This window comes from Aotus nancymaae, unplaced genomic scaffold (assembly GCF_030222135.1).
Source record: "Aotus nancymaae isolate 86718 unplaced genomic scaffold, 86718_ANA_hifiasm-v0.15.2.pri h1tg000020l, whole genome shotgun sequence".
Lineage (NCBI taxonomy): Eukaryota > Metazoa > Chordata > Mammalia > Primates > Aotidae > Aotus > Aotus nancymaae.
Window position 1 is genome coordinate 9211921 of NW_026988432.1, and position 13859 is coordinate 9225779.

Genomic DNA, 13859 nt, shown 5'->3' on the forward strand with positions numbered 1-13859 from the left:
TCTGTCCAAAAACAAATAATTTATGATTTTCCATTTTTAATGTTATCATGCTATTTTCTATGAAGTACAAATAATTCAATCCCTTCTCTTTTCTATAAGGACAATAATTCCTTTTTTACCTACAGAACAGAATAAAACACTCAAGGGTTTATACATTTTTGAAAATTCATTTATTGTTAATGGTGGCAGGAGTGGAAAATAAATGTTTTCACTACTTGGTATACCTAAGAAATGAATTAACTATAACAAAAGTGGATTTATTTTATCTCTCACTGTTGTTAGCTTCCAATAGCAATGTTAATTTTACCAGAAATTGCATGCCACATATCTTGTATGTCATTGGTTCTGAAAATAAATGAACATACACGATCCAGCAGCTGGTTGAACTTTTAAAAAATATTTATGCACAGTAAAACTTGTATTGGCTACAAGATAGTTTTATAGTCAAACATTTTACCTTTGTTACTTTCAAATAATTCAGATCTAGTTATGGGCCAGTGTCATTCCACAGTCTCTTAAATCATATATAAGCTGATTACATTAGCAGCAGGATTTATTTTCATAAAGTAATCAAAGGCACCTCCATTACCTCATTTAAAATAGCATGGCATTGAACAACAGTCAGTTATGTTTTAATATATATGGCACTCTTTACTCAGTGTCTTACCTCTGCTCTTAACTCACAAATCACTCTATCTTTGCTGTTTTGAGATTTAGATTCTTCCTTCATATTGCCTGATAGTTCCTTCATTTCATCATTATGTTGACCAAGAAGAATATCAAACTGAAAAAGAAAGTTAAATTATAATCACATGATGATATGAAAGGTGGTTACAGGATAATCCACATTAGTCTTTCATTTAGCTTTAGTGTTGTTTTGCTTTTATCCTATGTGGATCCTGGCAGGCTTGTTGCTGATGATGTAATGATTGTGGTTGAACCACTTATTTTAATACTTGTAGTTCAAAAATGCTAAGTTACAAGAAAAAAAATCGGTGAATCTCCATAAATCCCAATTGATCAGTCAAAAAATAAGCAGAATTCAGTTACCCCCAAAAACTCCCAAACTGACCAATTGATTTCTAAACTAACCAATTAACCCTTATCTTTTCATCCTGAATATCAGTATCTCAGTATTCTTTGTAATCATTTTTATGTCTATTTTCTATAAAGCATTAATAGTATATTAATTCTAACAGAGACAAACTTGGGTAATGGAAAAAGTATACATATATATACACACACACACATATATATATACACACACACTTTGGAAAACCATATATATATATACACACACACACAATGGAAAAAGTATATATATGTGTGTGTGTGTGTATGTGTGTGTGTGTGTGTATATATATATACACACACACACACACACTGCTTGGGCTGATAAAATACATGAAGAACATCTATAAATGCTGCCAATAAATTTCCATAGAAAATGACTGCAGAAGAAACAGAAAGGTGAGAAAAGGATTATTTTCCCACAGCTGTTCTTAAAATTATAATTTTTCAGCAGAACCATGAAATTTGATAAACATATAAAATGTGCAGTTGCACACATATATGCTGTTTTTGTTGTATTGACATATATTTTAAGCTATGTGGGTAAATGTTTACATCACTTGTATTAATAATTTGTATGTAATCTTATAACAAATTAAAATACAAAGCTAATATTATACTACCTGTTTAAAAAACTTAAAATTACAGTACTCATAATGTTGCTATTAATAGTAGTAATATTAAGTGTTTACTAGTCCCCAGGAACTAAGCTTGATATATATTGCCTTAGTTAATTCTAACATAATCCGATTATATTAGATATTATTATCATTATCCCTACTCTACAGAAAAGTTAACCATATTTTTAAGAGGCTTAAGTAACTTTCCTAAATTCACAAAGCTAATTACTGGAGGAAGCAAGTTTTAAGAATGTTCTTGCCAAATTCATAACCTGAGTGTTAAACCATTATTGCATCTGTAATTATAAACCTAAAGGTTATTGAAATAATTCTCTGAAAGGCAATAAACTGATAGCAAGAGATAGTAAAGGAAACAGCAGAAAAATGCCATAGTCCAAGAATACTAGAAATCGACTACACTAATGGTAGAAGATGATTTCCCCAGACACTACAGAGAGGCTCCATCTTCAGAGTTGGTAACATAAAGAGCGCACACAGAAGGCAAGTGGGAGAACAAGAGATAATACCACAGGGTTCTTTGAAAGCTTGTGCATGTGAGTCCAACTCACTATCATGGAAGTTAAATAGACAATGTGGCATTAATCCCTGACCAAAGCAATAGAGACGTTACTTTGCTAAATAAAAGAGAGGGTATAAATAAAATAAAAGCAACCAGTTTTGGTTTAGGATCATCAAAAGAATATCAAATTCATTTTGGTAATTGAATGTCCCCCATTTAACTTCTGAAATCTCATCATTAGACCACAGGGAATTAAATCCATCAATAAACCCTCCAATTGCCAACAGAACTGTCAATGAACTGTACCACTTGAAGAAGAGAGGAGGCAGGAAAGCAAGTTTTTATAAACAACAGCAAAGGAAACTCACACCAAATACCTCAAATAAATCTATTCATCATTGTGAATGGAAAAATCAAAGATATGTGGGCATGTGAAGAACATAAGAGTAGCAGGAAGAAAAAAGACACAAGAAAAACAGAAATAGTCAAGGCTGAGATTAAGAAATAGAATGTCTAGTAGGGGAAAGAAAAAAAAGAAAAAAGGGAGGCCATATGCAGAAGGAGAAAGGGCGGAGGCTATTAAAATAACTTAAGTAAGAGATCATGGTGGTTTTTGATCAGAATAATGGTGGAAATGGAGAGAAGTAACTAGATCCAATGTAAGACATAAAATAGAATATTAGTTTACAAAACTACTGTAATTACTATTTTCAAGGAACAATAAGAATGCATTATAGAGTTTTTACTCTATAATATGCGGTAAAAGTGTGTGTATAAAGTATGTATGTATCTATTATTACTAGAAGCCCCCAAATATTTTAAAAAGTTTCTTTTGGATTTAATTACCTTAACAATTGTTATGTGTACAAAATTGCTTAAAAATAAACAAGATAGTACATATTTTGATAATTATTAAATATAAACTAATAATTTACTAGAAATATATCTCAATGAGATAGATGAACATTTTTTTCAATTAATTTTTATGTTCATGGATAAAATTACTGATAGAATGAGATAAGAGTTATCTTTCTTTTGTAAATGTAGGCATTAAGAAAATTGATCACCCATGCTAGATAGACATGGAAGAAGTTTTATTTTAGCAGAGTCATGTTTTATTAAATATCCTTCTAAATATATGGTAAAGCCATATTTTTATCTAATATCAAAATTTATTTATTATTATTATTTATAAGCTGACCAGTCTGGTAGGTCATATTCCCATATTCTTATAAGGAGAAAATTAGAGACTACCTGAAATGTCGAAGGTGTGTGACCCATTGATTAGTTTATTTCACAACAATATTTCAACATATCTCTCTGTTAAGTACTCCCAAGTTTTTTTCCACTCTGGCAAAATGCTTCAAAATATTACTGAGAAAAAGAGATGAGTATGCCCTTCATTTGAAATGTAGATAGAAGGTAATATAGGAAAGGAAAACTTGCTTGCAAAGTACTTCCTTAGGCAGATTAATTTATGAATGACTACATATGGAAGTTGTGAATCTGGAATTAAAAAACATATAACTATTCCTGTGAGGAATTATAGGAAGATGGCAGTGGTGTGATAATGATAATTATTCTAAAGTCTGCAAATCTCTCAATAAAACTAGTCAGAGCAATGAACTTAACAAAACCAAAATTGTAGATGCCTACAACAAAGTGAGGTGAAAAGTTATCCCGTTGAACCCTAAGATACAAATGGGTTAAGAAAATCTACTGACACTTCATGAATTGCAGAAGATCAGCATCTATTAGAGACAATATAAGAAAAGGAACAGGACATGAGAATATGAAAACTCTTGAGTTGGCAATAGTCGTGCCTTGGCAAGTATGTCAGGCCAACGTGAAAACAGTAAGTAAAACTAGGAGAGTTCACACATTTTTACACAATCTGATTTGTGAGTGAATAAAAGAGGTTTGTGGTAAAGCCTCAAGAATGAGGACAGTTTGAATCCTTTATATTTTTGTAAACACAACAAAGCAAAACAGAAAACACAAAGCTTCCTTCAAAAACACACCCTCTACTGAGAGGAGAATACTGATAATAGAATTCAAATTGATAGGAACAGTGGCAATACAAGCAGAGAAATCAGATAATCCAGATAAAAGCAGGGTATGGGGCAGAGCCAGGCATTTTTGGAAAGAACCAGGAATATTTGGAAAGAACAAGAAATATTGTGGACATTTCGTGAAAATATCAAGAACAGTCAGCTCTTGAGCAGTGAAGCCAGGAAATGTTTCTGGATTCAATATCTTTTTATCATGAGCACAAAAATTAATTCATCCAATAATGAGCAACAGAAAACAATCATAGTTGAATTATATATGATCTTATTATAAGGATAAAGGGATAAAAATAATGTTCTTAAAGATGGTGAAAGTATGCTACTGACAACAAAACCGTGGAAGATATATGCCCACTATAGAAAAAGAAAACCAGAACTGAATTTTTTAATGCAATCTAAACAAAATTATTAAAACAATAAATAATATGATGCAGGAAAACCAGGAATTAGACAAATGTAATAGTACCCAGGAAAGAGTTAGAAATAAAAGAAAAAGTCATTACACTTCAAGTCAGGTTTTATTTTCATGAAAAATGAAAAAGCAGGCAGCAGTAGGATCCCAATATCAGTATTTTAAATTAGCTGACTGTACACAAAAATCTCAGCGTGCTTCTCTCTGGGTGACCTTTCTTGTTTTCTTCTTTGTACTTTTCTGTCTCTTCTATATTGAAAAAATAGAAGACATAAGAAAAGAAAGAAAAGAAAAATTGTTTCAGAATAAAGTAGAAGGAACAGAAGAGCAAATTAATGCAACAGACGATTCCTTGAGGAAAGATGGAAAGAAATAAAATACTAAAAATCCCAAAGTAATGAAGATAGATTAAAAGGGTTTCAGAAAATATGACCAATACAGAGAGGCAAAAATAATTCAATATATTTATCATGTTTCTCACTCTTTCCACTGAAATGGCCTAGAAATGATGAGCATCTCTGTAGCAATGCACATATTTATGCACAGATTATGGTCTTAAGATATTTCCCACTGAAAGAACCTTGGACTCTTAAAGAAATTGCTTTATCCGGGTCTGAAACAGGCTGATTCCAGTATATCTTGTCATTCTATGAAGTTAGAAAACTATAAAAGATTACTAGGATTACATCAATTGTACTCAACAGACAATATAAAGAGATTTCCGCTTTCTAAATGTGGTAACTTTGAATATCAGTAAGGATAATATGGTAATAGATTGAAACACATCCAATAAGTTTCAATACATATGTTAACACTGATACTAAAAAAAATTATCAGATTTAATCAACATTGAAGAATGGTAGTGATCCAATTTATTATTTTGATACTTGGTTAAGAAATGGCTGGGTCTGGGGTGGTGAGAAATATAAATTTATTATATGTTCTAACTTATTTAAATGAACAAACTATTATATGAGATGAAGTTTTCTTTATGTAAATATTCCAATTAATAACTTGGGCAGAAATAACTGAACTGGAATATCATAGTTTTCAACCCCGGATTCATCTATTGTTCTAGGCAATGAGTCAGTTAATACCATAATGAGACACAATCATAAATTATGTGCTTCCTAATAGACAAACACACTGACACGTTTCTATGAAAATGTTTTGAAATTGAATCAAATCAAACTCCTTAAATCAGACTTTCATTTTATAGGAAACACAGAGGATAGAGTAAGTAGCAAACAATACTACAGTATAGGGTATTACAAATTAAAACTCTACAGGATAAATGATCTAGTTTCTTAAATAAATTATAAAAAGAGAAAAAGAAGAAGAAATAGATAAGAAAAAATATATATATTTATGTAAAAACACACTTTAAAAATATATATCCAATAAAGATGTCTGACTTTTATTTGCTTTCTGATTTAAAAATCCTATTTCTTAGAAAATTGAAAATTTGAATACTATTTAATATTAACAAATTATTTTTAATTTTTTAACTTTAAAATGTTATTGTTACATTTAGTGATAAATAAGTCTCTGTGTTTTGAGATACATGCAGTAATACCTCCAGACAGAATAATGTAAGGTAGAAATGTGGATGGGAATGATATAGACAAAAAGTACTGTTCATGAGATGAGAATTATTAAATATGGCTGATGGAAATGCTGGGGTTCATTATAGTATCTATCTATTTTTGCACATAGTCAAAATTTTCCATAATAAAACATTCTAAAAATATAATATCTATGCTCACTCTCCATTCAGAGGCATACTTAGAAAGTAGCCAAGCATAAAGATATCTGATTTATCTTAAAGTGCAAGATCTATTAGTCTAAAATCTTTTTGCTTGTTAGTAATTCACTAACAGAACCTGTCATCTCTTGTAGACATTATTACTTTTTGACATAGACCTAGGTAACATACATGTAATAGGAGGCTACCTTTTTGCTTCTATATATGGCTGTGGGGGTACAGATGAATATGGATGGTAGTTCATCCGAAAGTTGAACTAGTGAACCATAATATTTTTATAAATAAAAATATGAAAAATAATACATCCTTACTGTGTCTATTATAAATGATTCAAATGGTTGTTTTAAATCAGTACTGCCATTTTGTAATACCTGACTCAAATGCATTAAAATGAAGGTTCAATGCCTGTTTCAACAATCCAAGATTAGACATTTTAGTTGATAGCTGATTTTTGTCCACAGAGTTACTGAAAGGCCAGGAAAAAGCCAATTAGACTCCCAAAGAATTATTTATTATTCTTAATGGATATATCCACAAGGTTACAAAGGATATCACATGGTCAATAGAGAATTAATCATGACTTGCCCAGAATATTGATCTGAGAGATGTAATTCACATTTTATCAAGAAGTTATCTAGCATATATGTCAGATAAAATAAAATATATAATAAGAGAATACAAGACGATGTGTGGTTCTTTATGTGATTGTTTATTAATCTATAAGATATATATTTGGAGAGAGATGATTATATATATTTGTTCAATCGGTAGAAAGAAGTTATGTTGTAAAATTATTGGTAAATACCTAGCTGTTTTAGAAACCAATCGCTTTCTATTATTCATTTTTAATCTAAAAATATGGCTGCTTTTCCCTTAAATTTTGAGTTATTGATTTCTAAAAGCTTCAGACACTGAATGACAACAAGTAACTGTATTTCTTAGTCACAGTCTTCAAATAAAATGTCTAGCATTGAGCTCACCATGATGAACACCATCAGAGAGCAAAACCTGGGGGGCTACAGAGTATTCAGCAGGGTGGTGATCAATGCATACTTGTAAGAAAATTAACATCTGAAAGAATGAAAAGTAACAACCTCTAGAATTCACACAAGGCCGGTACTAATCATCCCTGCTCTCAACAGCCAGAGTGGAAAACCTCATAATTCACAGTCCATCAGGTAAAGTACTCAATCCAAATGGTTTTGTCTCAGTACTCAGTAGGTAAAATAGCCCTAAGCTAAATGCTACTCTGGTCTCACCTAACAAGACTTAAAACCTTCAAGACATGAAAGGTATATTTCCAAGTAATAGAATTGGGACTCAGAACAAAGCTTAAGAATAATTATAAAAAGATGAAAATATTTAGTACCCAAAGAGGTAAAATTCATAATGACAAGTATCCAATCAAAAATTATATGTCATGCAAATAGAGAAATATGATTCATACTGCAGAGAGAGAGAGAAAAAAAAATTTAAACTGCTCCAGAAAAAAAAAAAGCACAAGTGATAAAATAAGCACAGTAGTCATCAAAAGAAACTTAATGTTCTTCATAGCTTGACAAAACTTCAGACAAATTTACTTGTGACTATGGGCCCCTGACTTCCCTTTTCTTGGAGCCTGTATTTTGAAAACAAAATCTTATAAATTATTTTTCTGCTCCTTTAAATAATAAATATTTTCCCAGCTTCTTGACAGTTTTACATCCCAGAAATATTTATTCTAAAGACCTGAAAGCCATCTCCTTAAAATGTATATATTTAAAAGGATAGCGATCCTATTTCTCCCTTTCTCTGTGGCAAGGTAGAAATCTTACTCAATGGGTGCCAGTTAGCAAAGATAGATGGCCAAATCACAGAGAATAACATTGGAAAACTGGGGCACACCTCAAAGGGACTGATACAACCCATTGATCAAAACTCCCTAACATCCTCCAGTACTTTTCCAATAGCCCACCCTCGTGAGATCTCAATGACTGCCAATGGGCAGATGGTAGAACAGCTTCAAGCCACCTAATATACTGTAGCTGGCGTTCCTGGCAAAGAAGGGAGGTTAAATATTTGAAAAATATAATGATGAGTAATTATCCAAATATAATAAAAAGTAGAAACCTACAGATCCAAGAATTTCAACAAACTCCAAGCATAAGAAATAGGAAGATCCTATCAATGCACATTACAATCAAATTACTTATAACCAGTTATAAAGAAAAAAGTGTTAAAAACAGCCAGAGGGAAAAAAGACAATTTGATATCCACATCAATGATAAATTTCTACATAGGTATGCTAAGTAAAAGAAGATAGAAGAAAAAAGTAAACAGTGTGGGATTCCATTTTTACACAATTCTAGAAAATGCAAACTAATCTATGGTGACAGAAAATCGATTGGTGGTTGCCTGGTGGGAGTACCTCATGTGCAGACATCACAGGTAACAAAAGTGATTAGATGTCTTCAGGTCTATGGCAATATGTTACTCTCCAGAATTGAGACAACTTCCTGAGGACAGTAGAGAGAATCCCAGATAGATTAAGTGAAAGCCTCAGATTAGATTTCCTGCAGTAGATTTGCATGAGAGCATTCATCGGGCCTTAAACTGAGTCATTAAAAAATAGACTAAAAATAAAAGCTTCAGAGTGTAATGATATATGCACAAAGTTGTTTATTGAAAAATTATGCACAGGGGCAAAAGACAGAAAAGAGGATAATGTGCACCATTAGGAAAATAATGCAATACGTTGCGGAATCACCACGTTTTGAAACATTCTGAAGCCATTCAAAGGCACTAATTTCCTGGAGATTTGGCCATGAGATGTTGAGTAGGAAAAGTATCCATATAATTCAGTACATGAAAATTACACAATGCTATAGGTATCTATATATACTTGTCATTAGTTATATGTACACATATACTATGAATATATAAGTATAGTTATTCATACATATTGGCATATGGTTTTATATTGAGCATTAGAAAAATAAAGGAATCTGCAGTGAGTGATACAAGATAAGTAGAGAAGGAAAGCAAAGATAAAGTCTACAACAAAATTTTTTAATATAGAAAGATAGGTATAAATTTATATAAATGCTTTGTGCTCATATGTACATGTAATTATTTAAAAGAAAATAGAGAAAACAGAAATAAAGAATGGATCATTTCTTAAACAAAAGATAAAAATCTGTACCTAATGTACAGATAGAAGAAAATCAGCTAGTTTTCTTCCAATTCTTGCTGCATTTCTCAAAAAAGATTTCAGGAACTGTGGAGCAGGGCTTCTTTGGAGACATAGGTAAGCTGCTCTGCGCTGCATACTCAATGGAAAACACTCCCTCACTGCAATGGGAAACTTTTCAATCTTCTACATGCGAAAAGGAAATATGGGCTGATTAATTGCTCAAATAACCAACAATAAGTGCAACACTTTAAAGTGCTTCAAAACCTTCTTCTCCAAATATTTGCATTAACTAAGGTTAGAAGATGGGTCTAAACACACACACACACACACACACACATATACTGTATGTGTGTGTATACTGTATAAGTGTGTGTATATATGTGTATGTGCATGTATATATATACACACAACATATATGTGTATATATTATAAAACACATAAAGGTGCTTTATTTTTATTCATAATATTTAAATCGATCACAGTTATAAAAACAAATACATCATTATTGTGATTTTAGGAAAATGCCACGTAGAAACATCTTCAAGACATATTTTTGAAAGTGATACCATTTTAATTTATCACTTATAAACTTTTTAAACTCCACAGATTATTCTATAAGTTCCCTCTCTCATCCTCCTGCAGGAACCTGAGTCCTTCAGCTAACACAGAAGTTGAAATGATAGGATATGAAAGATAGTGGGGCACAGTGGTTCACACCCTTAATCCCAGCATTTTGGAAGGCCAATGTGGGAAGATCACTAGAGGCCAGGAGTTGGAGAACAGCCTGAAAAACACAGTGAGAACCTCCCCCTTTTCCAAACATTTTAAAAACTTAAAAATTAGCCAGTTGTGGTGGTGCATGGCTGTCATCCAAACTACTCTAGAGGCTGAGGTGGGAGGATCACTCGAGCCAGGGGTTTTAACGCTTCAGTGAGCTAGGATCTCCTGCCATTGCACTCCAGCATGAGCAACAGAGCAAGACTGTGTTTCTTAAAAGAAGGAAAAAATGGCCGGGTGCAGCGGCTGACACCTGTAATCCCAGCACTTTGGGAGGCCAAGGACAGCGGAATGCAAGGTAAGGAGATTGAGACCATCCTGGACAACATGGTGAAACCGCACCTTTACTAAAAATACAAAAATTAGCTGGGCGTGGTGGCACGCGTAGTCCCAGCTACTCAGAGGCCGAGGCAGGGTAATCGCTTGAATCAGGGAGGCGGAGATTGCAGTGAGCCGGGATCGTGCCCTGGAGACAGAGCAAGTAAAAAAAGAAAAAGAAAAAGAAAAGAAAGAAAAAGATGAGAAAAAAAGCTATTCAGAAGAAATGCGCGTTTTACATTTTTTCCTACAGACAATAGAGTTTTAAAATAATTAGCATTCTTTAATTCTTAATTACATATTGCCTAAAGCTGTACAATAATTACTGTAATATAAAACTAAAGAAAAATATTCATGTTTGGGTATATTTTATTGAAGTTAAAGTATGTGATTTAACTTTATGAAGTAAAAACTTAGCGCCAACTCTGGTCACAATGAAAGAGCTTCTTACATTTCTGCAAAGCCTTGGAAATTAAAATGTTTGCTTTTGTTTTCTGACTCATTCCTTCTCTACCAAACAGGAGAAAGTGGCCCATATTTCTGCCGAATCTAAAGTTTTCATTTAAGGAAAATAATATTTTAAAATTTTTGTTTCTTGCCTCAGACATGACTAACACATACCTGAATATTAATATTTTTCTTATGGGAAAGAGAAAATTACACCATTTAATATTTTTTCTAAATAAGTTATTCAGTTTTTAAAAATCATCATGTATATGTTCTTTATTGAATTGTGCAGAAAAAGGTACTGTCATAGCAGATAACAGAAACTCTGAAAACCTATCTGAAGTGAAAGTCACAAAATTCCGTTTATATGAAATTCCCAGAAGAGGCAAATCTACAGCATAAAATTAGTTAATGGTATTCTCAGGCTCTTAGGGCTGGAGAGAAATAAGGAATGACTATAAATGTATACTGAGTTTCTTCTCAGACTGATGAAAATATTCTACAGTTGATTATGGTATTAGTTACACAACTCTGTAAATATATTAAAAGCCACTTAGTTGTATTTTTAAGTGAATGAATTGTATGGTATGAGAATTATATTTCAATAAATCTGTTAAAATATGTAAAGAGCAAAGGTTGTTTTATTCAAAAGGATTACAGCGATTATGCCTTCTGACTAAATTTTAAATCTCAAAGAGCTTCTGCTTGGAGCATTCTTAATAAAATGATCCGAAACATAACAAGAGCTTTCACCTCTTAATGTATCTTATTGGCACCCCTATCTTAGGAAGAGTCAAAAACCCTACTGTCTCACCTCTTTACGTATTTCATAAGTTGACATTGAGTATGTGGTTCAAAGAGGAGTTTCCTAACCTAGAACTCTGTGTGTCCATCTTGCAATGGGACTTGAACGTGTGATGCTGCTTACTTATGCAAATAAATTACTCTTGGAAACACTGTTTCTTATATAATGTTTTGCTAATGGGGTGACTTAAAATGTGTTAATACAGGGCCGGGCGCGGTGGCTCAAGCCTGTAATCCCAGCACTTTGGGAGGCCGAGGCGGGTGGATCACGAGGTCGAGAGATCGAGACCATCCTGGTCAACATTGTGAAACCCCGTCTCTATTAATACAAAAAAATTAGCTGGGCACGGTGGCGCGTGCCTGTAATCCCAGCTACTCAGGAGGCTGAGGCAGGAGAATTGCCTGAACCCAGGAGGCGGAGGTTGCGGTGAGCCGAGATCGCGCCATTGCACTCCAGCCTGGGTAACAAGAGCGAGACTCCGTCTCAAAAAAAAAAAAAAAAAAAAAATGTGTTAATACATTCCCTAACTCTCCCCTCACTTACGACATTCTTGAAATCTTTGGGAATATGAGTCTGACCTATGCAAATATTTTCTGTGACCAAATCACTGACAAAATCTCACTTTTCTTTTTAGGGACTTTGTGCCTTTTTGTGTGAACAATGCAAACACAATCAGCAAAAGTCACTTATGTAGAAAAAACAAAAGTCAGAGCAATAGTGAATAAGATAAAATAAGCAGTGCTAATTCTCAGCACTTTCCTTCCCATGCCCTAAAGTGTTCTTTATCTGCTCCCATTAAGCCCATCTTCATGCATCTGCTGATACTTCTAAGAGTCAGACCCTGAGGTACCAAGAGCCCACAAAGAGTTTTTTCATAGAAAGGATGGTTTCTGTCCTCAGGGTGATTGAACCCTATAGACAAAGAGGCATGTATTTTAAGTGTGTATAATCACTTCTCCACCTGGCAAATTCAAGTTTTGCTTTTTAGAACTCTATAGAAATTTTTCCTGAATATTTCTGATCTGAGATTGATTGAATCCATGGATACAAAACTCACAGAAGAGATATATACCTTATTTAACTTGTTGTTTATATTGATTAGTGGGTTGACTTAAATTTTTTTTTCTTTTTTTATTACACTTTAAGTTCTGGGGTATATGTGCAGAATGTGCAGGTTTGTTACATAGGTATCACGTGTCATGGTAGTTTGCTGCACCCCATCAACCCGTCATCTACATTAGGTATTTCACCTTATGCTGTCCCTCCCTTAGCCCCCTCACCCCAACAGGCCCCAATGTACTATGTTCCCCTTCCTGCATCCATGTGTTCTCCTGTTATCATATTTACATTCTGCTAGGACCTCTGTCAAGGTCCTGTTAGAGACCTAAAAAGATAGGCGTACTGAAACTCAGAACTTTTTTAGCTGCTTCTTATTATTATTATTAAAAATAATTTTTATATGTATTGTGGAGAACATATTATACTAATATAAAGATACCTGATATTTGTTTGATTTATTTTTATTTTTATTTTTGAACTAAACCAATTTTGATTCTACAAAGGAGAAGAAGTACAATTCCTCCTCTGCACAGGTGGGTTCACAGTAAAGCTAAAAGAGTTTGAGTTTCAGAGCCCCTATCTTTTCTAAGCCTCTAACAGGACCTTGACAAAGGTCCTAGCAGGATGTAAATATGATCAGATGTGTGCTGAAGTGCAAACACACACTTTATTATAAGTGGGTGTGTGTGCTTATAGCACAACGTGTGCACTGGGTCACAGCACTATAAAGAAGAGGGACGCGTAATGGAGTCTTGGGGGTTAACCTAAAGGAATGCAGAGGATCATAAATAAAGGGTTCATTGACTCTGATTTTTTTTTTTTAC

The 13859-nt window shown here is 33.2% G+C and overlaps 1 protein-coding gene across 4 annotated transcripts in view; it reads right to left on the reverse strand.

Moving 5' to 3' along the window:
* The window catches only part of CCDC102B (coiled-coil domain containing 102B), a 356597-nt gene that overhangs the window by 211494 nt on the left and 131244 nt on the right, over window positions 1-13859 (reverse strand). For all 4 annotated transcript variants that reach the window (XR_010343607.1, XM_064379033.1, XM_064379034.1 and 1 more), the window contains exon 7: window positions 668-784. Coding sequence is in view for 3 of the 4 variants with exons in the window: in XM_064379033.1 (XP_064235103.1) it covers window positions 668-784 (117 nt within the window). In the remaining variant the exon portion in view is untranslated. The remainder of the gene's footprint in view (window positions 1-667; window positions 785-13859) is intronic.